The sequence below is a fragment of the Poecilia mexicana genome, unplaced genomic scaffold (genome assembly GCF_051168715.1).
Source record: "Poecilia mexicana isolate PSO_F unplaced genomic scaffold, ASM5116871v1 scaffold_9, whole genome shotgun sequence".
NCBI classification, from domain to species: domain Eukaryota; kingdom Metazoa; phylum Chordata; class Actinopteri; order Cyprinodontiformes; family Poeciliidae; genus Poecilia; species Poecilia mexicana.
In genome coordinates, this window is record NW_028263378.1 from 12,255,633 (window position 1) to 12,283,029 (window position 27,397).

A 27,397-nucleotide genomic window follows, 5' to 3' on the forward strand; every position below is an offset into this window, starting at 1 on the left:
GAGACCCAAATGGAAGTACAAAAACATGCAAAAAGGGAATTTTGCATAATAAGTCTCCTTTAATGTTTTACATTAAACCAATTTAGTATATTTGCACCAATGGTTCTTAAACTTGATATCTATGTCAGGGTCAGGCTGTTAATATGCTTGTAATCAAAACAATAAACAAAGCCAGATGGTTAATAAAAAAAACAAACCATTGGGTATTTGAAACATTTTCAGGTGGGTTAGTGTTTTCAGAAATGCAGATCCTAAAAATCAGAGATGAGAGAAAAGAAGTTCACAGCAGCTCTGGCTGATTACTTCATTTTATTGAAGGCTTGAGAAAGGAAAAACAGGAATAGTTTACCACAAAACCAAACCAAACACTCCCTACTGTGTATGTGGCGTTGAAAACTTAACTACTAAAGTTAAAAAAAAAGAATAAACAATTTAAGAACTTATCTACAGCTAAACTAGTTAAGAACGGACAAGTAAAAAAAGATCTTTCAGGTTCTAGAAATAGGAAAGGCTGAAAGCATAAGGCTGTAATTCTGACACAGTGTCAAAGGAGCTACAGTCTGGATCATCATCTCAGCTTTGCTTATAAATCAAATGTAATGAAGAAAATTATTTGCTCCATAAATCCCAAAAGAATCAATATTAAATCAGGACAGATGTTCACATTTTTTCCCAGTTTGGACTCTTTCCCTTTTTATGACTTTTAATTTACAACAAAGCTACTTTTCTGATGTTTATATTCACAATGAAACTGTGCCAAATTAAACTGAATGAAATACTTTGATCTGCCAATGTCTAGTGATTTATTATTAGACGTTTTGTAAACCTCTTAAGTAATTAAACTGAGGAAATCTCAAAACCAAACAGTTCTCCTTTCAGATCACATTTATCAGATCTTCATTTCTAAATAAAACGGGTCTGTAAAAATATATCACGACAACATCAACAGCTGGACCGTTTTTAGTGATTAGCCAAAAATTAATAAGCCAATGAATTGAGTAAACCAGATGAAATATAAAACATGACCTAACAGTGTGTATCTGGAGCTAAGTTTCACTAAAATACAGAAAATGAATTAAAAAAAGTTTTTAAGCTAACTTCAGTCTTGCTCTGATACCCCAATTGTGCTAAATGATGAAGGGACAAAAAAAAAAAAAAATGTAAAACAGTTTTTGGTTATTAAAGTGCTCTGACACCATCTATTAGCAGCAGTAAGTATATACATATAAATGTGGTTCAGCACACTTAATCAACAAACTTATTTTAAAATGTATGCATTGACAGACAAAAAAAAAAAACCCAACAAAAAACAATCGCTCAGTAGTAACGTCTACCTGACCTTTTATAACAAAATTAAAAAGGAAAACAATTGCCATGCAGATCATCATCCATACTTTACATACATACAAAATTACATTTCTGTTTTGTCTTTTAAGAATAGTTTCTGTAAACACTGTTTAAATCCTTTGGGTTTTTTTTTTTTGTTTCTTTTTTAACACGTATCTGCTACAATCTGCAGGTATTTATTTATTTTTTCCCTCCCATTGAAAAACAGTCCAAGGCTTCTGTTCTGGCTCCTGCAGCCTCGTCTTGTCTGTCACGTTCCGACTGTTGCGATATCAACACTCGTACTTTAACTTTGAACCCATCTCATGTCAACCTGTTCCAAAGTTAAGAAACTAGAATAATTAAATGGAAGCTCTGGTGTGGTGATGTCTACATGTGGGTGTTTTAAAAGTCTTTAAACATACGTAGGCACCATAAATAACATCGAAGGGGACAAAGAGTGGTTAACAAGGCTAGGGTTGAATATAGATAAGGCATAGTCTGGGAAGGTCTGAATCAGGAGTTCACACATTGGGGTAGATGGTTAACCTTTTTAGTACTTTTTTTTTTTTTCTTCCTTAAATGGTGGTAGAGCGTAGCATTTGTGTAAGGAGGTGAAGGGAACATTTTATATTCAGAGAGCTTGCAGAAACTCCTGGAGCTGCCTGACAAGCTCTGTGTCCACCGTCTCCATCAGGACTCCGAAGCTCTGGTCCCCCATCATGGCTTGCTGTGCCTTCAGTTTCTCATAGACAAACTGCTGGAGAGACACGCTGTGGACCGGGTCCTCCAGGGCCAACTGCAGCAGAGAGAGAAAAAAATAAAATAAAATAAAAACAAAAAAGAAATACACAAATTAGTTTTAAACTGGCATTATGTAGTAATAATTTTCTGAGAAGATTAACATTTGGTGTTTATTTGTTGCAATCCAGAATACACAGCATAAAAAAAATTAATGCGATGAATATATGAGCTCTAGGTTTTTCATTCCTGAAATAAATTCAATTTGATGGAATTCTGTTTAATTTAAATGTTTACCAGTCAAAATCACTACTAAAGTGATATTTTAATTGTTTTGCACTGTGGCTAAATAACTCAATGGGAAAATTAAACTACATTACAAATATTTTGAACTTTTTAAAAAGATGCCAACTGTTGAAAATCATAACATTTAAATTCCATTCCTTCATTACAGATGTGAACAAAAAGGACTTTCTTTTAATGGGATTAAAATGTACATTTTATTTCAACTCCCACAGGAGGCTTTATGGATGCCGAGCAGGATCAAAGAGCAGAGAGAAGAACAAAGGTCAAACCATCCCTTCCTTCAATCATAATAGGCAAGGATCAAATCCCCGACTCCATCTCTCTGCTCAGCTCTGTAACTATTCAGACAAATGGAGATTTTAAGAGGAGCGGCAAAAGCACATGAAGCGGATTAGCAGTGCAGGCCAACAACCATCCGTCCTGGGATGGTTGTTGGCCTGGGCCTGATGCAGCAACTGCTTTCAGTCAGAGGCCTCATTGAATTTTGTTGCAAGATGGACTGCTACCGGAGATCCTTCCTGCCCATAGCATCACTATCAATAACGACTCCTTGGAGAGACGGAGTTCATATGAACTACGACAACATTTCATTTCCTTTTGGAATAAATAAGTTATTGTTGAATTGAACTGAAAATAAATAATTCACTCTCTACACAAAGAGCCTTAATTTAGTCATTTATTATCAAAGCATCTGCAAAACAAACCACGTAGGGTTTGATTTGTTGTTCCAAGCAATCTTGCATTACAAGATCTATAAACTGACTTCTTGTTATACAACCTCTTGGTGGAACACAATACAAACAGACTGGAACAGTCCCAGGCAGGTCATTTGACATAAACAAATAGATTTCTGTTTTAATGGAGAGGTTATTTACATAACTAACAATAAGCGAGTTTTAGGAAGTCTACCATGTAGCACCTGGATCAATAAAACCCAAGTCGATTTCCACAAAAAAAGTGAAGTGGAAAGCAGCTCAGACATGTTACATAAACATCGAACAAAGAACTTGGAAAGAAAGTGATTCAGTGTATGTAGTCACAGGCATTCATCTTCCGCAGAGGAAAGCAGCGGAAAAACAATCCTAGACAACAGAGTGAAAAAAAGGCCAGGGAAGTTGGATGGCTGACTAGAGCTGATACATTTCTATGGGTAAGCAAACAGTCATTTGTTTTCTGTGAAGTGAAGCCGGGGAAGAGGCAAACAAGAGCACAGTAAAGGTTGAGAGACTCTGCTTCGCAAATAAATTCAAGGACAATACCGTCAACATCATTATACATAAAACTTTTCAAACATGAAGTGTTTGAAAAGAGTATTCATTTACCCTCTTGTAAATAAAATAACTACAATCACACCATACCTTTTAGTTTTTAACTATCACATAGGATCTTTTTTTTTTTTTATCACCGTCTGCTTCTTAAATATATACTGTCACTCACTTAAGCTTGTTTTTACTCCAGACAAAACATTGAGAAGAAGAAAGTGGACTCTTTGCTGCACAAGATTGAGCATCAAAACGCCCAACACGGAAAGAGATGCAGAAGCAGAATATTGTAATGAAAATATTTAGTCACTAATGGATCATGAGAAGCAGCACTTGCCATGCTAATTACTATTTTGACATGGCTGTGCAATCAAACTGGTGAAAAGTGGCCTAATGGAAAAACTGCTGTCTAAGTTGCATAATTGTCTTCACTACAATGACCTGGGTGGAGTACCTCTCTCCCTTTGAACAGGACTGAAGCCCTGATGCTGAATGTCTGAGTGTGTCATGGCCTCTGAAACTCTACTAATTGTGGTTGAGTTGGGAAAAAAAAAAAAAAAAAAAACTCTCCTATATGATCTTCAAACCACAAACTTATTGGTAAAGGTGATTCTTGTTGAATCCACACCAGAGTGAGGCATTTATGGTGTGTAACCCTCAGATATTGTGTTTTCATATCAATTCCAAAGGTATTTAAATAGAAGAAAAAAACAAACAAAAACAATCACACAGTGTTACCAGACAGGGACCATCTCATAGTCCTCCAGCTTGACCGCAGCTTCTTGCCACTGGGGATCATCAACTGTCCAGCCTTTGGATGCAGCTGATGCTGATGGCTGTATCATAGTGTAAAGGGCCTAGGATGGCTGGACCAAAGTTGAACTGCTAACAGGAGATTCCTCTGCGCATCTCAACCACATTTTTAAAAATCTTGTCTTTGTATTCTTAAGCTGCTTTCAGATTAGTTCAATGAAACCTCCAAAAATAGGCTAATATGTTGTCATGGCTTTTGGATGAGATGGTTGAGGAAATAATGTAGGTAATGTAGTTAGCATTCAGTCTTAACATCTAATGTTCAGGGATGGATATGGTTTTCATCTTAAAAAAAAACAACAACTCCTTGTTTCTCTTAAATAATTTCATCTGTATTGTAAACATTTCATCAGTAACTTATCAAAACTATCACCCGTTATTATTGAGTTTGTTGACTTCCGTGTTTAACATGACTAACGTGAGATCTCTTGGGCAAATCAAACAGACAGAGGGTGTAGTTTCCTTTTACAGAAATCAGTGCAATTAAGTCACAGGATCTGTTAAAATTTGTGCAGATGTTGTGATCACATTTTCTCCTACTATTAAAGTAAACAAAACTAGCAGATGCTAGTAGCTTCACAAACGGTAATGTCAGAGGCAAAATAATATCTTTAAATAATATCAAAGAAAATACATCAGAATCCAGTTGCACACGTTTGAAACTGTAAAAACTAATGCTGTGAGGTGCACCTGAAATACCTGCCTAATTCCTAAATGTGAATTTGTTTATGGAATATTACAAAAATAAATCTACGGGAAATAGCTTAAAAAGTCTAAAGGTGAAACATAAGTTCTTAGGAAATATACCATGAAGAAAAAAAAAATGAATGCACAGGAAGATAAACTGTCTTTTATAAATGTCTGAAAAAAGCCATAAAACAAAAATATAGTACGTAAATGAAAAAGAGCATCTAGTGTAGATCGATAAGGACACTTCAGGGAAATGAGGAAGGGATAAGAAGAATGTCATACAGATGAATCGGCAGAATGTTAGCAGGACCCCGTGGATACACATGCTTCTCTTCTAACAGCAAGAATGTTGAGAGCAATGCACTTGGGACATGGTGTGTTGGGACCTTTCTCATAACAGCACAGAGATGAAACAATCTGTACTGTAGCTTCTATTGCTAGGAACTATAGATTAGATCCACCATCTTCCCCTGGGGAAAGAAACAGAGGCATATGCAAGGAGACGAGAAGGTGTTAGGCAAAGGGAAGAAAATGACACGATAGGCTGAGAAGAAACGTGAGAAAGTGAAGATAAAGAGATACTATGACATGAAAGAAGATGGCTCTAATAAAAGACAGAAGATAACTTAAAGAGTTATACTGAAAACTGACAAGAAAAATGGAGAATGATTACTTTCACCTTTCAAACTATTGGTTCATTTTTTAGGGAAAAATAAAGAGACCTGCATGGTCAGACCTAATTTGGGCCATCGACACTCAGCGACATGGTTCCAATACGTTTGTTTTAGCACACCCCCTTTGAGTCCACAAGACGTGCTAAGCTAAGCTCCTGGAAGTTAAATAGTTGGGGCTGTTTTCCAAATAACCACAACCATGAAATTCTGACCAATCACACAATGGTATTGCATGTAGACGGGGATTGTGACAAGAAGGGGTGAACGACATGAAGATGAGAACAAAATAATGTGATTTTAGCCACGGAACGGGGACAATAAGAACTGATTCCAGCACTTTGCCTTTACCATGCAGAACCCTTAAGACAAAGGTCTCCATTTCTCACAAAATAAAACAACAAAAAAAAACCCCAAACATTGTAATTTAAGAATTTGCATGCAGTGTATGAAAACCTTTTTTTCTTCTCTGACAATAAAACTAAATGTCAGATTAACTTATACACTAGTAGAAATGTTTTTCAATTGTGACATGGGTAACAGATAATGGTTAGTCTAAAACCTATTTTAGTTTTATCTCATTTAACAGTAACAATCTTTCCTCTAACAAGTTTGGTGAAAAAGCACATTTGCACTTCAGCAGAAGATCTGAGGGGAAACTAAATCAAGACAGCATTTGCTAAGTAGGGGCAGTGATGCAACAATCTGTATTTTTCCAGCCTTTATCTCATACCTGGTGGTGGCTTATGTCTAACTCCATAAAATACAATTCATGAGCACGACTGTGCAAACAGAAAGTGTGTGACGCAAGAAGTGCTGAGAGTGGATATATTGGAAGTGTAATCTATGAACTGTAAGACCATGCTGACAGCAGAAGGTACGGGGGCTGACATTAACCTCCTCAGTTAAATAAGAATGCATCATTTTACAGCTTCTTCACCAGCTAGACAGCCTCTAAATGTCTAGCGAGACCAATAAGCTGCCTTAAAGAGGTCAAATTTGATTTAGGGAGTTGTGTTTCTCAAAACAAGTCACTCTAAGCCCACATTTAGCCAACATAATGATTATGAAAGAGGCAGTGAGTCTTGTATGAATGAGGAAACCAAATAAGTGTGAACACACATGGGGCCAATACTACAAAGAAGCTTTAATAAATCAAAGATGTCTGCCTTACCTAATCAGGAGGATTGTGGTTAGTCACACTATGAATCTGCCTTTCAACTCGCTTGTTAACCTAGGTTTTGTGATATTGGATATAAGCTGCCCTGTGCAAAAATAAATTAAGTTGCAGGTGAGTGTGCAAGTTATCAAAACCAGATCAATAAAACATGGATATTTAAGACACATTTTATTGTGTACTTATTTTATCTTAATATGGAAGAAATGTTGCCTTTCATAGAGACGAGAGAGAACGCGTTAGATGCAGCATAAACTTAGTGGTCTGCAATGCTGGAGTTTGACCAAATTTTCTTCTTCTAATAACTGTAGAAGCTACTTTCACGTTTTTCAGAAAGACAAGCACAAGTAGCTGACCAACTATGTTCTTCCAATAAGTCTTTGTGACTAATATTTTTTCTCATTTCTGAACCAAGTATTTTTTGTGCCACCTTAAAGTTCAAGTAAAACAACTGGCCTGTCTTTCAAGGCTTCCATCAATTGAGCAATGGCAAAAAAAAAGAGAAAAGAAAAGAAAAAAGGAAATTAAAAGGAAAATAAAGCTGGTCACTTATAAATTATAAGTTACATTTGTCATTAGCCCATGTCTAGCAAGCTTTATGTTATCCTGAGGTAACCACTCAATGTTTCCATTTTATTAGAAATGTGTCAAAAACAAGAAAAGGTTGAGCTGCACATCTTTTCTTGGAAAGGGACACTTTATTCTGCTTTGTGTTGCTGTGTATTATGAGGCTGGAAGACTCCATCTCTCAAAAGATAGTAAACTGTGACTGTTAAGAGTATGGACACGGTCAGTAGCAGCAATAGACATGTAGTGTAATTTAAGTAGTGACTGATTACCTGAGACCAAATTATGCCGAGACCATTTTCCATTACCCTGCCATCATCAGCCTGGACTCTTCAGGACAGGGAAGGCTGGGTGCTCACTTAGAAGATGCTTAGGCTAAATTCTTCCTCTACCATCTGTGTGACTCAGCAGAAATGCACAGCTTCATCGGGTCCCTGAACATTTCTTCTTTCATTCATTTAATTTTTGAAGAGCCTGGGCCTGCTGCATTATTACAGATGTCAAAATCTCCCAAAGCCCCTTAAATCTAGGGTCAGTGACCTATTATACAACTTTAATGAATGCAATCCAGACCTATATTGAATGGTCTTAGTTTTACTTTGCTTGTTCTGTCATCTGCCATCTGTCATGCTTGTTCATATCTAGCTTTGTAAATTTTGCATAATGCTTTGATAAACACAGGTTTGCTCTGAAAACATGTCAGAGGAAATATAAGTAGGTCAGAGCTATATCCAAATGAATACTTTATTCAACAGTCTATTCGACATCAAAGATTCTAGTAACGGATGACCCAAGAATGTGTTTGCACTGTCTGCACTTTTTGCAAGCATGGAAATACCAATTTTAGATGCAGCATAAAACATTTTCACCTTATAGTATCCATTTAGGAGCTACACTATATTGTTAACGGTGGACATTCCTCCAAAAGATAAATGTAGATGTTCTACTCACTTCCATGGCCACAAAAAATCAGGCATGCAGATTGTTTGTACAAACATCTTTTTTTAAAGGTTGGACGCCACCTATCCAATAAGACCACTCATAAAAATGTCCTTGGTACTAAACATTCAACTGTCAACTCTTTAAAGTATCACAATAAAGTAGAAGTGGTAGGAAATAGAAGGAACTCAATAGTGAAGTGTTATCTCACTCAGCATGGGGACACTGCAGACCTCCAAATATCCTGGGCCTTCACATTAGTTCAAGAACATTACAAAGAACTTTGTGGAATATAATTCCTTACATCCTCTAGTACTATGCAAAGCGGTATAAAGGGCACTGGGCTACCAAGTGGAGACAAGTTTTAATTTACTGAACAATAACACTTCTTTGAGAATCCAATAAACTCTGGGTTTGGTGATTGCCATGTATTGTATAGTGCAAAATGGAAGCTTTGATGGAAAGACAATTATGGTGTGGTGATACTTTCAGGGATTCGCTTTGACTGCTTAGTTTCAGTCAAAGGAAAGATGCAGCTTATAAACGTATTTTGAAAAATGTTGAACTTGGTTAGAACAGTGTTCATTTGGTCCTTTCCTATCCTAAAAAGAGCATGCACCAGTGAACAAAACAAGTTCTCTAAAAAAAAATGGATGAAAAGATGATTAGCCTGCACAAAGTACTGACAACAACTCAAAGGAACAGTTTTGAGGGGAAATAGAGAGGAGACAGAAGACCAGGCCCACTTATCAAACATCAGTGTCTGACCTCAAATATGCACTACTACAAAAAGTGTTAAGTATTTCTACAAATATACTTTTAAAACTCATGGGAAAAGTGCTAGAATGAAGGTGATCTTCTCTAATCCCTACATGTTGCTGCACACCGTCTTGTCAGCTGGCTGAAAGACAGTTTCTACACCTTCTCCGACACAAGAAAAAGACCTTTAGTAGCCATAGTGAGAAATTTGAAGAAATTCCATCCATATATAACAAAATCAACACAAGACAAATGTTAGCGTATCTTAACTATGAATTAATATTTTAGCAGCAGTTGTCAGAGTAATTCCTTTTCGATTTTGTTCATGCATTTTTGTTTTCACAGTGTTAAAATCATAATACCATGTTATCTCCTAGCTAATACATAGTTAATGAAGGATATTGCACCGTAATCTTGTAGAGGGTAACACCGAAATAGAATCAAGATATGAATGTAACAGAAATAGTGGTGATTTTATAACTAAATAATTTATTTTTTACTATTTGTGTCCTCATATACAAAAAAGATGTGCATGGTTAGTAAAGTTAGAGACAGCATAATAATAACAATGGAGGCAAAAAAGGAAGTGGAAACGAACGAGATATACGACTACTTCTTGAAGAAGTGGGGACACAATAATCAAATTAGATGTAAAAAAGAAATGAGAAAAGAAAATTGACCTATGGATCATCTGAAAGAGAGAAATAAGCAATCTGCACAAATAAAAGCCAACCTGGTGGTGCACAAACTAAATATTCCAATCATAGCAAAGGTGCATAGAAGAAAAGATGAAACCTGTGGAGTTGTGAGAAAGAAAATAAATTGAGTGACGACGAGAGGAAAGGAGTGATGATGAGAGTAAAGGGTGGAGTGAGAGTGACATGCTCCTGCTGCGGCTCACTGATAAAGAGGATATGGTCTTTATGCCTCAGAGAGAGTAGAAGATAAATGAGGCAGGATGAAAAGAGGAGAGACAAATGAGATGTGAAGAAAGTGGAAAGGTTTGAAAGTGGCCTAGTGAGCAGAGACAGAAGAGCAAAGGAAAGAAAAGAGAACAGAGAACTAAAGAAAACACAGCAAATGAAAAAGCTAATTATCGTCATCGTAAAAGTGGCGTTTTGCTCCCGTAGCTGTAAAATGACCACCTGTTTTTATCTTGTGCAATATACAATAGAAATCTGAGTGTGTTTGCTCTATCTGTTCTTACTAAAAGATGAGTTGCCAAACATTTTTGTGTTTGTAGTGAGAACCGTAGTGTTAGGCTAAAAGTTGCAAAGATGGCACAATTACACATCTCTGTGCCTGTAATGGGCAATTTACCCTTGATGTGAGCATTTGGCTGCAAATTGAGATAATCTCTTTCTCTGAAACAACAGGCTGAGCCAACTGGCTGGAAAAATAAATGACCAAACCATCTCTAAACAGATGTGTTACAGAATTACTGGCAATAGAATAATGAGTTAGGTTATAGTTCTTCATTTTAAGTCAACATAACTGACCTTCGAAAAGTAAAAATTGATGTACTGGTTATCAAAAATATATTTAGCACCAAAAAGAGTTGTAAAAGAGTTACCTATTAACTATAAAGGAAATGTTAAGGCTGATGTTAAATGTGATTTCAAAAGCATATCTGCAACATATAAAAGCAGTTACGGATTTTAGATGCAACCTTCTGCAGCTTTACATCAAAGCACACAAATTCATTCTGAGATTCTCAAAATACCAGCTTTTATATGATCATTTAATGGCCCAATTGAATCCTTTCAAAAGTCACTTAAGGTAGCACCTCACTTTAAACTTTCAGTGCACAACTGTCATTAAAAACATCAAAAGGAAATGACAGAAAAGGACTGTATATGATTATGCAAATATTTCTGGAAGCATGCCAGAGCGTGGCTAAAGGACATTATTCAAGAAAGGGGAAGCATCTCCTTGTGAGCATGAGAGTGGTGTTAGAGCTCCACTGGCTCGCTGAGAACGGGCCATACTAATTTAAGTCCGACACTTACCGTTGTCACTTCTAGTCATATAAACATTTTTACAATATTAGATTTAATGTAAAAAAAAATGAAGCATTTTTGTATTTTGTATGGGATGGTAGTAAAAACTGATGGCTTTCTCATTCAAACTATCAGACTAGCTGCAATGAACAAGTGATGAAGACAGAATAGAGGGGCAATACGTACAAAACAAAAACTGAAAAAGGACACTACACTGAACTGAATAAGGTCAAGTACATTTCCCATGATAACGTTCATGTTGAAGTGACAGAAGAGGACAGCGTAACAGTCATGGAAAACAATGACAGAAAAGAGACGAGACAAGCAGCACAGAAAAAATTCAGTCTTTCTCCTGCTTTGAGATTTCATTAGTGTTGTGGTACCTTGACTTAGAGGGAGGATTAAGAACTTCAATGCAGTCATTTTCACACTGAGACAGCACAAGTTATTATACTGTTACTGGTGTTGTACTTGAAAGTTGAAGTTCTGTAGTCTCATGAACTTTGTCATTAACTATGGAAACAAAAACAAAAACAAAAAAATATGCGTTGGTTGGAACGGTTGAGATTTTTATTAGTTCACACATATCAAGAAATCCCAGACAGAAAGACTAAAAGTCTGACTCCAGCAGACCGTTCTTAAAAACACAATTTGTGTTGACAAGGAGAATAACAGAGGTCATCGAGAAATGCGAGAACACTGTCACCCAGACACTTGAATGCCCAAGAACAAATAAGACCAGTCCAAAAATAACTGTTGAAAAAGTATTTACAATAATTTGAGCATTACATCGTTATCTAAGCAAAACTGTAAATTAAAAACTTTAAATAATTTCTTGCAGAATGATGACCCCTGCTTTACCCTCAACTCCTAACTGAATGTTATGTTGATACAGTGAGTATGTGCTGCCCCGTTTCTGCACAGTTGCGTCATTGTATAGAGTTATGCAACCTTGAACTATGCTTCAAAGATGAAATGCTCGTGCTATACTTTTAGTAAACAACTTCAGAATTATGCATAAAGACCTAATGTTATGAATTCTGTGCAGTTCATTTATGTACAGGAGTGGTGACCAAAGTCACGCCTGAAGGGTTGGTATCCTGCATTTGTTAGTTTTATCCCGGGTTCACCACAGCTAAATTATATGATACTTTAATAACAGGCCTTTGCAGAACACTGTGACATGTTGAGGGTAGTTGGACCATTTGAATCAGCTGTGTTGAAGAAACACTTAAAAATGGGAGGAGACACATCCTTGAAGACTGGAGCTGGACACCGTCGATGTACAGAAACAGTCATTTAGTAGAGACATACAGTTTATATTTTACAGAAGTTATTTGATAAAAACTGAGGGTTTCTGAAAAAGTAATTGCAAGTCAGAATCTTCTTTTTACCCTGACTGAACATTTTTGATAACCAAACCTACTTAGACATGATTTTCCAGTCTGTAACATTATTAAATGAAAATACTTGAAATCTCTTTAAATCCCTCAGCCACTCAGGCATCCACTGCCTGTTTTCCAAAGAACATGAAGAGCTCTTAAGACTTTAGTGGCATGACATCTCAAACATCACTGATGCCAAAGGACCTTCTATTGAGATTTTATGGTATGTTATTGAAATGAAGTCTATTTTTGTTTTGCCAACATATTTCATTTAATAATTCTTTTTTAACTATGCTACTTCCCTTGACTATCACAAGTAGTGCTTCAGTCTACAGGTACACACCAAAAGATTGATTTTAAAACCTTAACCCTAAGATTTTCCTTAAGGTGGATAAGCAGATGGGGGAAAAAAAAAGAAAAACAACAGATTGTGCTTCATAAACAAATAAAATATTGTCAGAATATAAAAAGCAACTTCTGTCTTGTTAATGTGAGCTCACAGTGCTCCAGTGGCTCATTCAAGATACGACTTTATCTAGAAACAAACTTTGAATGACAGGCCAAGTCAAGTCAGGCTAAATATTCAGTATCTTCAATGAAATCTAGCATGTAATCAGGCAAGCACCAAAAGTCCTTATTCATTTGCAAGATAAGCACCGAGGAGTGCAAAGGTGACAGGTGAAACTTTGCAGTTCTCAGCTTAAATATTTCTATTTACAATGAAAATAAATAAATGCAGAACAAGACAACACAGTTCTCCATCTAATCTAATCTCTATTAAGGGACAACAGTGGTGGCTGGAAAATAACAGAAGTCTGTTGGAACAAAAATCAAGGAGAAAACAAAACATCCAATCTTCATCACTTGTGCAATAAAACACCCACTCTAACAATCAGTCTCTAGTATTTCTAGAATGTTGACGTAAAAATCCAGCAGCAGTTTTTTGAAAACTGTTTCTTTCATACATATATTTTTTCTCCTTTCTAACATGCTAACATAACACAAGAATTGTGTTGTTACCTGGTTGGTAACAACCAGGTAACAACACAATGCTTGCTTGAGGCTGGCTTCAAAATAGTTAATAATATGGTCAATGATGTCAATGTGATCTGAAGGACTTCTTTACATTGCTTTTTAAACAAGATATTATACATCTTTGAAACAACAAAACTTTGTAATGTGATGAAACTTTATTGCAAATGACCAGATAAATTAGATAATTTACACAAATCTTGCCCATATCTCTCAACTATCACAGAGAAAGATGAGGATTGCCACAAAGTAAACATTTTGTGTTTTTACAAATGTATCAGTGAGGTTTAACTCATTTGAACGGCATCAACTGCAGTCTTCAAAATGTGGTTTGTAAGAAAAATAAGCATGATCTCCAACTGATTTAGTTCCTGTTTAAAGTCCAACTTTAGTATCTGAAGAAAAAAAAGTGCTTCTCAAATAGTGCTACTGCACCATTTCTCCGTCCTTGGGCAATGCCGCAGGGAACTTTAATATCCGAGCTCATTTTTCAGAGAATCTTATTGCATTTATGAGTAATATTTGGATGTGCTAACCTAGTTAAACTCTGCTTAATGTTAGTAAAATGTCTGCACTAATGAGCTCCCAGTGCAGGTGAACACAATTATATATGGGACGTATGGGAACCTTTCTTCTAGGCCTTTGCAAAAGGTGCTAAATGAAGTCAAAGACTTGAAAATGGGCATCACACAAATGTGACTGCTTTTATGTGTGACAAAGTCAGGAAATAAGAAGAAACGATGTTTCTAGTTTACAGTTTATGGCATAAAATATCATACCTGCTAATTAAAATGTATATATGCGTTATAAAGACAACATTTTATGCTAATTTGACAGATATATTTAAATACTGATATTTGTGGCTACAAGAAATAGATATAAAAAATTAATTATGAGATTGCGCGGCTGTGTCACTTCATTTTTCACTGGTTTACAATAATAGCTCTAAAGCAAGGTTATCTAAATTTGACGAATGCCTGCTACCTCGCCTTCCCTCAACATGTCTGTCCTTGACTCTTCTGGTTATGTTTGTTCTCTAAGACGCTATAAGACTTGAAAAGGAAAACAACAGCTCGATGACATTTTAGAGAAGATGTACTTTAGAAGTTTAAATATCATTAGAGTAACATTTTGACAACCACGTGCCATATTTCTATGCCGTAAGCATAATGAGCACAAACTTGTTGGAATGGTAACAGATGCTGAAGCTACATTACGTTAATATAGCTGTGCATTCTCAAACTGTTCTGAGTTTACCAACACTCATCATGCTTGCTTTCCCCACAGTTAATTTACCTCCTGATAGGAAACTGCAGAGCAACTGACTCACACTATTTGCTTTCTTAGTTTTGAAGTGTGTAACAAGAGAGAAATTATTTCAAAAGTACTCAATAAAAGTTTTAGACCAAATTCAACTTGCTTCTAATAATTAAATACATATTCATTTAAAGATCAAGTTTTTAATGTTAAAATGGACCATTTTCAATTTGGAGGATTTCTAAGGAAGATTTTTCTATTGGTCTCAGTTGCTATTTTACTCGCTTATTCATTTGTAAATTCAGCCTCACATTGGAGCTAATGTTCAGTGAACAAAATGTTCAATTGATCATTTCTCTTTCTAACCCAAAAATAATATTTTAACTGTAATAGCCTTTGTAATTTTTATGGATTCTGCAAAAATACATAAATTAATCAATTAATTAGACAAGGTTTTGCTGCAGGCTGCCAGTACACATCCTAAAAATCCTATTCCCTCCCCTCCCGAGTTGTTTGCTGTGTGCAGACTGCAACATTGTGCACCCTTTGAGCTAAGAAGCCATTCAGTAGTTGAATGATTCATTGGGCATAGTTAAGTGGTTTGACACACAAGCATACAAAAATAAAGGCTAAAATCTGCTCTCTAAAAATAGTCAAGTACCAGATGGAAAAAATAAGGAGGAAAAATAGCAAACCAACAACTTTATTAGTACACCAATACATTTGGCTTGTGCCCTTCATTAGCCAATCCTGTGCTGCATCGCCATCATTGTAACATGATCAAATAAATATTGAATGACCAACTTGCTCTCCTCCCCCTCTAGAAACAAATGACAAAAAGACAGAAATAAATATTGCTTGTTAATATTGGTTCAGTTTTATTTAAAGAAATCAATATCGACGTTAAAAAATGACTTGCATCAGCTGATGCCGATATTAGTGCCAATATACTGCCCCTAGTTATTCAGCAAAAATTTACTTAAAGGTTTAGATTTACAATGACTGTCAAATCCAACAAGATTAATGCCATGAACCAAATTTTAAAAGTTTAGATCAACACTGAAAAAGTGTCAGATCACATTAAGTTATTGTGAGCCCTTAAAAAAAAAATAAATAAAAAGACATTTGTGGCTTATTAATATCTACTTGCAGTCTGTTGGCGTATAAGCTTTTTCCAGTTAATTAAACCACCTTTTTATGAATTAAAACCTATGGGTCATTCATGTTATGAAGTCTGAATCTTAATTAACTTGGATGAAAGCTTAGACAGATAATCATGCAAATCAGAAATGCTGGTCAGGTCTCAAAAACAGTCAGACTTGTGGTTCCATTGTAATGAGTCACATGGCTAATGAATGAGCTCTTCTTCATTGTTAATTAGGAAATACACTGATCAATTTAACAGCTAATTGTTGAAGCTAGGACCAATTATTGACATTATCATTACTTGAATCACACCAATTAACTGTGTAGACCTTGAAACAGAGCTGATATGAAATAATAAGCTTTTTTTTTTTGGTATCACCTGTAGTTTAATCCACAATGCAGACATTGTAGAAAACCTGAGTTCCTCTCCCCCCTCCCCTTCCCCCACCCCCATTGTAACTGATTCTCTGTCCTAACCTTTTTCTGTCATAGCCCTTAAAATCTATTTGACACCTCGTTCTGCAGCCCCTGAAGCAGCTGTCTAATTCACTAATTTCCTCTCTCCTGAAATTAATATAAAAACACATGCTGGAGGCAACTGAATTATAAAAGTTCACTTTTGGACTTTGTTCTCCTGAGCAGATATAAAGACAAATTATGAGTCCATATTTTGTGACAGTAGTACAGATTAAATGATTTCCATATTTTACACAGATAGTGAAAACAGGACAAAATGTATTTTAAATTAACATTTTGTCTGTCCCAACTGCTCATGAGATTACATTTACTTGCAGGCAAAGTGAGTATTTCTGACCAATGATGATTGTTTTGCTTGTAAAACTTTCATCTTGACATTTGCACAAATTATATTTGACACTTTCTCTAGTGAGGAGATGGTCTTTTCTGGATGACTGCACAATTTGATTATTATGGCTATTGTTATGTCTCAACTTGAACTTTTGAAATACCTGTCAGTCAGGTCATGACCTCTATGCTTTGGCGTACCTTAGAGACTTTTTGGACCACATTAGTGGCTTTTTCTGAAAGCTCCGAGACAAATTCAGCAGCTCTCAAAGATGACAGGCATCTTGCTGGACTCCATTCTACCAAATCAGTCACAAGATTGTACACAGTGGTACACTAAAAAATTTAGGCTATGGTCTACAAACAACTGTCCAGCAGATAGTCACTGACACCACTTGATCTAAGCACATTTGTGGAAAATTATGTGGAAGGAAATATGTGTGGTAGAAAAAGGTGCACAATAGGTCTGTATGATTTGGGGAAATCATGTAACTATGGTAATATTTTTAAATATTGAATTGATTGTGATCAACCTGTGTTTTCCTTCTTTCTTTTCCATCATAATGACCCTACCACCTACAAATTTTAAGCATCTATCAGATAGAGACGTAAACATTAAAAGTAAAAAATAAAAATCAGTTCACTGATATTCCTGGATTAATGAATCCTTCAGCAAAAATAAATAAAAGTTTTCTTGTTCTTATATTTGACTTCATATACAATTTTGGGTTTTACATTTTACATTAAACCGTTAATAATAATCACATTTGAAATGAGTGGATAGATTTAACTTCTATCCCCTCAACTAAATAAATTTTAAGTTAGAAATCTAGAATTGTAACTTCAAATCAAGATATAACAATGAATCTAGTACCCATCGTTTAAGTATCAACTGTGAGATTACAGAAAAAAATATTACAATAGCAAATGTGACCAGAAAACCTCAATAGCTGTGCCAATTTGCAGAAATCACACACAGTGTCTGCTTTAGACTGCTGCAGATTGTCACAAGTTTAAAAATTACATCAGCAACACTGAAGGTCTAATTTTGACTGCACTTTTTCAAAATCTTCAAATTAATGTTAAAGCTCCACCAGCAAGCTTCTTCCCAACTTCAGATATGTTTTAAGTCATCTAAAAAAGTATTTTTCTCAGTCCTGAAGCATTCTTCACTACTCTCATGGACAAATGGCTTTTGAGATGAGAAGCAAAAAGAAATGGAAGCTAATTTTGGTAGCTCTGCCTTGAGCCATACAAACGAGAATCTTTTCATCCTGTGCGGCAAAATAACAGTGTCAGAGAGGTCTGTTATTCAACCCAACTAAATTATGCTGAGACTGATGGTCTGCTTGAGAACAGAGCAACAATGAAGCAAGAATGGCAAGTCTTCATTACCAATGCTTTGTGTGGCTCAGAGTGAAACGATAACACGCTGAAACTCATTTCCTACAAATATACACCTCTGCAAGATTTTCGGAGGCAGTGTGATTGCTCATTAAAACGAAATAATACAAGATGGTTGAATGAAAGGAACAACTTAATGTCTCATCAACTTCAAATAATATTTTTTGAGCGATTGAGAGCAGTGAGCCTCACCTATGCTATAAGCTGATAACAACCTGTTACAGAGATAATTGCGTTGGCAGGTATTTCATCCCATTTGCAAAGATGTGAAATCTTTTTTCTTTTCCTTTAAGAAAAAATAATGATTAATAAAAGCTACTGGAGGAAACACTTGTACAATTTCAAAAGATGGAACGCTGAGAACAGACTTTGACAAACTAGAATTAGATACAATTTAGGATCGTATTTATTTTCAGAGATGAACATTTTAAAAAATAAAAGTCTTTCCAGATACACCTGAAGCTCTAGCGCGATCATATAATCACACCTAATGTTGGCGTCTGCAACAGTTAAAATCAACTCAAAACAAATTTTGAAATGCAAATATCTTTCACAACAACTCCCAGAAATGAACAAGGTCTGGCGTTTTACTGCATGTTTAATTTGGCAACATGTTTTTTTGCTGTTTGCTGCAAACTGAGAACAGCACTTTCACTTTGACTTCTGTAAATAAATGTTTTGGTTAATGTAATGTTTAAAATAAGGTATCAGTGTTTGTTTAGTTTACAATTTCCATATGGGCAGTTGACAACATGGCACGTAAAATACTCAGACCTGCTTTAGATCAAAGCATATTCTTTTAAACGATGTCTTTGCTAAAGTCCAGTCCTAAATACGACTGAGATTCTGTGGCCAAGAAAAGCATAGAATGAGGGGGAAAAAGTCTCTAGAGTTCCACTGCTAGTAGAGAAATACCTCAACAGACCAGCAGTTGTAATAGGTAGTTCTATAAAGCTTTTGATTGGGGACTAAATACAAATATATGCCACACTTTTCAGTCTTTTTGGAGACTTTTACAAGGACCTGGCACATGGGAACCCGGTCACCAACTTTCTCATAGCCCATACTAGACAGCCAGGTTGTTACAATGAACCTGTGACTCCAGCCTCAATTACAGCAAAACACTATTGCCCCAATCGCAACTGAATGATGAGCTGTAACAAGCAACCCCCTCAATGCACATGTACACCAATTTATCTTGGCACTAATAGGTGTCATAGGGCACCTTCATCCTGTTTTTGTGTCTGGGAGTAATCAGTCAGCAGCAACTACTTTAACAAATTCAACTAAGTAACCTGTGCTGTATTACTGTGTGGGGAAAAACCGAACAAGCTCAAGTGGGTGTGAGCCACCACAGCACAACAAACAGAGCCCATGTCATTAGTACCCAGTGGACAATGTCTTTGATGTTGCCTATCCCTCTTCTTGTTTGATGGTACTGGCCTTGTAGATGAAGCACAAGAATCAAATGATGCATTTTGTACAGAGGCCCCACACAGCATCAGTTAGCAGAGTCTCGTTGTCTGAAATACTCAGATCAAAGTGAGAGACCCTTACAAATCCAATACAAGAGAGTGGAACAGTCAACAGCTTCCACCACACAAAAACAAACTCCCCTTGAAGAAGAGAAAAACATTGCAAGTCCAATTTAGACAGAAATCAGGAGACAGCAGCAGCCAGGAGGCAGCCTCTCCACCTAAAGGACTAGAAATATGAAGAGCTGCACCCACGACAAGTTTAGCCTGTGCATGGAATGCAAAACAGCATATCTTCACACTTAAGTTTAATAGACTACCAATGTACTCCAGATCTGAGCTTTACATATCCATATTCATAATATGTATATCATTGTTTACATATACAGGCTACCTTTCCGTGCATGCAGCTCTAATGTCTTGGATTACAGTGATGTTTACTTTTCTTTTTGCACTGCAGTTGCATAATTACCAAACAGCCTGAAGATAAAGAGCATCGCAAAATACACATTTAGATGATTAGTGAGTTTTTTTTCCTCTTTGGTTTAATTCTAAATGCAATATAAAGAAAAAAACTATTTGTAACCACATCAGTAACCCTACAGACAGTTAGCTGAATATTTTAAAGACAAGTAAAAGCAAAAAATTAGATACATCATATGTATCATGTATAAAAAGTCAAAAGTTAAAAATTAATTCATTCATTCCGAGGATAAAAGGCGTACAGGAGATAGAGTGGGGTTCTTCATTTAAAACTGAATAAAATGAGTAAAACTTTGATTTGAAATCCTGAAGGATATAACGAAGTGAATAATTCGCCAACATGAAGGCAACGTTTCCAAAACGCCCTGCACGATCGGCCAGGTCTTGGTGCAGTAACAGGCAGGAGGTTTGGAAATGAGAGGATAGGGTAGGTAGAGACAGCAGGAGAGGAACTGATAGCCTGGTGCATCACCTTCACTTCCCTTCCCTCCTGGAGATCTCTGGGACACAGGCCAGAAAGTCCTGCAAAACTAACTTAGATTTTATAAGTTTGTTTTTTTTTTCTCTCTCTCCCTCTTTAATCCCCTTCAGCTGGAGCATCAGTGTGTGACTGTGTGCAGGTCAAAGCAATGAATAAAATCCAGTTTAGCACTACTTCACTAGTGGTGTAGTGGTGAAAATTTTTCAAGAGGCATCATCATCATCAACTTGACTTACATAGTGCTTCAATACCAGTCACAGCTGAAACAATGTGCAGAACCATCAGAGTTAAATCAGCCTAAAAAAAATAAATAAAAAAAAATAAAATAAAAAGACAAAGCTAAAAACCCAACAATGTAAAGGGAGTCAAAGTAAAATATAAATCATAATACAATAAAGCACTGAAACAAGATAAAATCAATACCAGTAAAGTATCAGTAAAGTCCAGTCTCAGTAATATTAAAGGCTAGGGTAAAAATAAATTTTTAGACTAGTTTTAAAAATGGATAGTAAAGGGGCCTGTCAAATGTGCAAAGTTAGGGTATTACAGAACTTAAGAGGCTCAATAAAAAAATAAAGAAGTTCTAAGATTAGAACTGGGAATGAACAGGAGCTGCTGGTCAGCAGACCTAAATCACAGAGCAGGAGTATGGTGGTGAAGAAGCGCCGTTACATAAGGGTGTTGAAAACCTTATAAAACAGACTGGAGTACCTTATAGTGAGCTCTAAAATACACAGGCAACCATTGGGAGTGAAGCCAGGACAGCGGTAATGCCCTTTGATGCATTCCTGTGAGAAGCCGTACAGCAGCGTTTTGAACCAGTTACTGATGTCTAACTGAGAACTGGTTGATTCCAAGAGAGAGTGAATTAATACTCCAGTGATTAAATAAAGGCATTTTATTAATATTTTCAACTGTTGCCTTGGAGGATCAGATTTGATCTATTCTATTTTTCTTAAATGGTAAAAGGTAAACATTTATAGTTTACATTAACTGAAACCATGTCTGAAACTAAAGTCTAATTCTGGCTGTTCAAAATTTAAATTTGACATTCTTAAAAATTTAGGCTTTCATATTTGTAAAAATATGTGGCACTTCATACATAGAATTAATAATCTAAACTATGAATCTTGGTTTAAATTTAATTTTAAGCTATTATATTAAATCCATTGTAATAGAATAAAGTAAAACTGGTTCTTTTTGAAGAAAATTTAGCTTTTATTTAATGGTTAACTATTAAAATCAAGTACCAAAAGGTTCAGAAGAAATGTGAAATCTTCACCTTAGTTCAGGAGGGCTTTGTTTTAAGTGCCCTGACCAGGAATTATCCCCACTAAAATTATTTGGTGTTGCTTCATCAACTTCTTTCACATACCATATTGACAATATCCGTACGTTTCTTCAGGTGTTCTCCCCCTCACCAACACTAGTCCCTTGCACAATATATTGCTGTTGGAAAATGACTTCTTGCTACTTAGTGAAAACACCAAAAGGATTTCAGTTTGTTCCAATAAGCAACTCTCTGGTCCCAGTTACTGTGCTTTCAGATCAGAATGCGCATGTTGTAAAGGACATGCTTTCACACGGGAATGCAGACGCACGGTGAAGTGAAACGCTCTGAAAAACCAAAATTGGAATCAATAATTTTTGCCAAAAAGTCACGGATCCCCATTCTCATTTACTTTCTGCTCAAACTGAAAACTGTATCATGCGAGCACAGGCGCTGCTTTTACACACGCATTCATCCGCATCTTCAAGCACAGAGGCACGCAAGCATTAAGATGGCAGAGGTGCGACTTTAAGTCCCCTCTTTTCTATTCCTTGGAGCAAAAAGTCAGAGCCTGGGTTGAAGCGATAAGTGCACCGGGATACCACCAAGCAAAATACACACAGGCTAACACAAAGAGGATAGTCTCAGAAAGATTTTCCTATTCAGAATAAACAGTAAAAGTAATTTTGCTGAAGTGTTTCTTAGAGTAACACCACTCAGACACAGCCACCAATAATATAATTAAGCTGTACTTCACAATATTGAGAGAAGGGTGAATATTTCTCAGCCTAGACAGTGGGCCAGAATAGAAAACAGATGCATGCTCATGCACAAATATATCCTTGTTCCGTTTAATGGATGTACATCTCCCACAGATTGGCTATATGTGGATCCCCATTTATGCTATAACATAAATCCATTCAGGTTCTTCATTTAAGTGTATATACAGTCCGCCAGATAAAGCTGTTGCAGCTGTTGAATGGTAATACATACAGGTCCTCTAAAATGCATTCATGTTGCTTGAACCTCTTCACATTTAGTCACATTAAACGCGACAAACATCAATATATTTCAATCACGTGGGAGGGAAATGATCCAGAAGACGTCCGGAACCCCAAGCAAACAACCAGAGCAGCAATAAAATGGTTTAGACAAAATCACACACACTCCTGTGTTAAAATGGTCTAGTCCAAGTAGAGACTGAAAACCAACAAAAAAATCATTGAGAAAACTTGGCAAAGCCAGTAGAGACAAAACCAAAATGATTTGCAGCTGTACGTACAGCAAAAGCTGATTTTACAAAGTATTGATTCAGAATGGCTGAATATGTCACACTTCACATTTGTATATATAAAATAACAATAACCATGCATATCTTCTGTTACACAATGGCATAGCATGGCATAACAGAATAATTAGTATGAAAAGAGGAGAACAGAGAGAAAGAAAAAAATAAAATACATACTCTTAAATATCAGAGGCGTAAAAAAAGTTAAGAAAATATTTTCAATAGCTAAAAAATTACGCATGTGAGTGTGTGCTTCATATGTTTGACTCACAAGTTTCTTCCTCTTATCCTGCTCAGTTGGCGGCTCCTCTTCGTCACTTAGCTTGGGCTCTTCAAAATGGATCATCAGCATGCAGCTGCCAACACAATAATATTCAGCTCCATATTAATAACCACCCATAGACCTGCACAGTAGGAGACAATCTCAGAGCAAGCAGCGTGTGCAAACACAGACGCACAAAAAAGGCTGAACCCTCTGGCATTTGTTTTACACAGCCACAAACGCTATTCATGTTGGTTCATCTGCATGCAGAGAGGAACTGCAAGTAAAAACCTTTGTGCTTGGTATAAAGTCTGTGTATGGTCTTTTATTTCCTTTGTGTTCATTTCTTAATTCAGTACTGGGAGCACAGATAAGATTGTGGTGGCATGAATAGGATATTTTGTGACTTTGAACAGCGCCAAGTGATAAGCTGCGATCAGAAAGTCAATAAATTCTGCTTAATGACATTCAAAGGAGGGAAAATAAAAATCTTTCAATTTATAATAGAGTGTTTACAGAAGATTTCACACATTGATGTAATGAAACTGAGGCTGAATCATAATGCTGTTATGATCGGTCCTTTAAAGCAACTACATCAGTACTTTAACATTGATTGTTGAATTGGAATTGAAGTTGTATCAATAACAATTTGAAGGGGATTCTTTGAGGCTTTTCAGAAAGCCATTAATCAAATCTATGACCCTTTAAAAGCCTTCAAAGCACTCTGCAGTTTTTAAGCTCAAAATTAGCTGTCATTCCAAAAAGCACATAGTTGCTCACACATTGCTTGAGCACATGAGTTTATTTATAAACTGACAGTCTTAAAAACTGAGAAAAAAATAAGCCTGACAGAGCAAACGAGGCATCAGTGTGTAAATAAATAAGTCAATGTTCAGCACTTCTTAAAAAGAAAGTAGTTTTTTTTATAGTAATCCTGTGCGAATAAAGCAAAGACTTAATTTATATGTTGTTTTGAAACAGGTTAAATAAATAATCTCCTTAATGCATTGTATTAAAAGTAATGTGTGCATTAAATGTAATGCGTCTAGACAGCTCAGAGTAATAAAAAAGCATGTTGGATTCTTGGACTTTATTGCTGCAAAGTGACAAAAGACTGCAACTCCTAATTGGACATAAAATGGCAAATTGTCTCCATCTACTGAAGAGAGCTTTAAGTAAAGTGCATCCATTAATACTTGCTCCACAACAGTGAACCAAAGGAATTTAATGCAATAATGGCAAATAAAAAAAAAAGCTTCCTTTAACCCTTTGACCCTTTATCTCATTAGGGCTCTCTAAAGGCAGGAAAAATGTTTTAAAGTAAAAACATGGTGAAGAACACCGTTTGTGAATCCAAAATATCTCTGAATTGGATGCTCATAATCTTCTAGGTCACAACCATTAGTCTTAACCTTGTACTATTGGGAAACTAATAAAAGTGGGTAGTGGTAATACAATATTGTGGGCATTGATTGAGAAGAAAGGCTTGTGAATTCATAACTTTTTGTAGATTTTAGAGGTATTATTTCTGTAATTAGAAGGTAATTATTGCTGCAGTATGACGAAAGAACATTTTCTTTTTCCTCTAAAAATCGTGAAGGTTCTTCATCCCTGGGATGTTTTGCAATCCTCATTTCTAGCATGAATGGGTATGACCATTGATCAGTCAATCAGAAGTTAAAATATATGTTCAAGATAAGTGAATGTGTCACACATAAGCGCTACCAGGTCACAGTAACAACATCACTCTTCAGTGTGGACAGTTTTACTGAGTGAAGAACATTGGAAGGTAGCCATTTAATAAAAAAATAATAATCAAAGGGAAGCACAGATGTTGAAAGCTTTAAAAGAAAACTACATCTGTTACAGGTTCTGGACATTTGTCACTGTTTGATTCAGGCAGTGAGAGTGCAAGACTTTCAGTAGATAAAGTTTTTGCACTGGAAAGACCTGAAGCTATGACAAAAATGTAGCCGTTTCATTTTGAATATTCAACGTGTGCCCATCTTCTTTGATTATTTGACTTGAACTGGATGATATACTTGCAAATTGAAATTTTATTCCATTTCATCTCAGAGCAAATTAGTTAAAAAAATAAATAAATAAAAAAAGCAGAACTTACTCTTTAAGGGTCCCGGATTCTGGATCCTCTGTCATCACATCATGCAACGCTTCCACAGTAATGTTAATGATGCCACAGAATTTGTCCTGGATCACACTGACAACACAGAATACACGGGATTTATTAGTCGTGACGACGTGAATGTAACAGCTGTCTGCTTCCCCGTGATGTATTAGTGGGTGTGCTGGTTCAACAAAACACACGCTTAATTTAGAGAAATATCACAACACAGCAAAGCCCTCTTTCTGGGCACACAAAAAGAAATAAAAAGCCTAGCAAAAAATAAATAAATAAATAAAAATAAAAATTCTGATTCATAGGAAATTCCTACCACAACAATTTGGCTGTGGATATCAACAACTAGTGTTCAAAATGACTCCAAGGCAGGGGATAATTGAACGTCTAAATCAAAATGTGAGACACAGATTATTGAAAATGTTTTCTGACATTGAGTAAAAACATGTTTCCGTTGGAAAAATAAACAACATATTAAAAGCAGAAAATTTCAAACTGAAGAAGTAGAACAACGGCCACATCAAACAGGCTTTTGCCGTCTAGCATTATTGTCGACTATGGTGATTTTTTCCTGTAATGCAGAAGCCCACGCTGGCAACACACACGACTCGAGCCTGGAGACGACCAGCAATCACTGTTGAATTATTTGAGTCATACTTAAAAAGCAAAGAAACAAAAAAAAGTGGACTTCATATGTCAAAAAATATAAAAAAGATAGAGGGGGGAAAAAGTACAGAAACAGGGTAAGTGTGAGAATGGGCATTGAAACATCAAACGCTGTCAAGTTCATGAATCTGGAAAGGTGGAACCACTGCATAAAGTTCAATGTCTGGTAAAACACAGAAACTCAGCATGAAGTAGTATTATATCGAGAGTGAACAGATCTGTCCCAGATTTGTTATGGCTGGGAATGATTTCTCAACAATTACTGAAGAACAGATTTGGGCTAATCGCTCACTTTTCTTTTTGAGTCCTTGTAAAATGGCTCTTGTTAAAGGTTTAGCTTTCCTCTCTGACTTTAACCCAGAATGTTATATACACTGGTGTTAAGACCATATCAATGTCATCTGCTCCATATTAGCAAAATTAGGGTAATCAAAACTGAAATAGCCATTTCATCTGCCATTGCAGCTTATTTAATTTTTTATTTTGGTTGCTAATACGAAATCTGTTAACAGATAACACGTCATTTTAAATCCTGTTAATTGCCAATTGTACCATCAAGGCTCAACCAGTAGCTGTATGAGAAAGGTCTGGGCGCAGTGCAGCACATCGATTTGCTAGTCAAGTGAGAAAACTGTTGTTTATAGACAATTCATTTAAGTCAGCAACAAAGTATCTTAAAATTAGCAACAAGTAACATCAAAACATAAAGTCAGTGTAGCACCTAAGTTAATGTCTGCTTGGGCATAGACCCATAAAAGACTGAGAGGACGGTTTAGTAAAGACTTTCTGTTGCCATATGTGTAGAATAAGACAGTTGTTCAGAAATAAATTAGAAAACTATGAACATTTGAGGTGAACTGAAGTTTGGACATTATAACTCCATCTTGAAGCAAACAAAACTGTCCAAAAACAGGCAGATGTTTGTGTATTTTTATTCTTATTTTCTTTTTTTCTTGTACTTGTATGTATTGAATGCCAGCAGCGTTGTGCGTCATATGCGCTGATTTCTGCTTCAACGTAGAACATGTAGGGGTTGATTTGTTTATCTGAACCGAC

General features: G+C 36.0%; 1 protein-coding gene across 1 annotated transcript in view; it reads right to left on the reverse strand.

The window, feature by feature from the left end:
• Positions 1 to 292: 292 nt before the first annotated feature.
• ipo11 (importin 11) overlaps positions 293 to 27,397 on the reverse strand; it is a 108,458-nt gene continuing 81,353 nt past the window's right edge. Inside the window, exons 28-30 of the mRNA XM_015006323.2 lie at positions 25,661 to 25,756; positions 23,548 to 23,632; positions 293 to 2,125 (exon numbers count right to left, since the gene is read on the reverse strand). Coding sequence (XP_014861809.1) covers positions 1,961 to 2,125; positions 23,548 to 23,632; positions 25,661 to 25,756 — 346 coding nt within the window. The 3' untranslated portion in view covers positions 293 to 1,960. The remainder of the gene's footprint in view (positions 2,126 to 23,547; positions 23,633 to 25,660; positions 25,757 to 27,397) is intronic.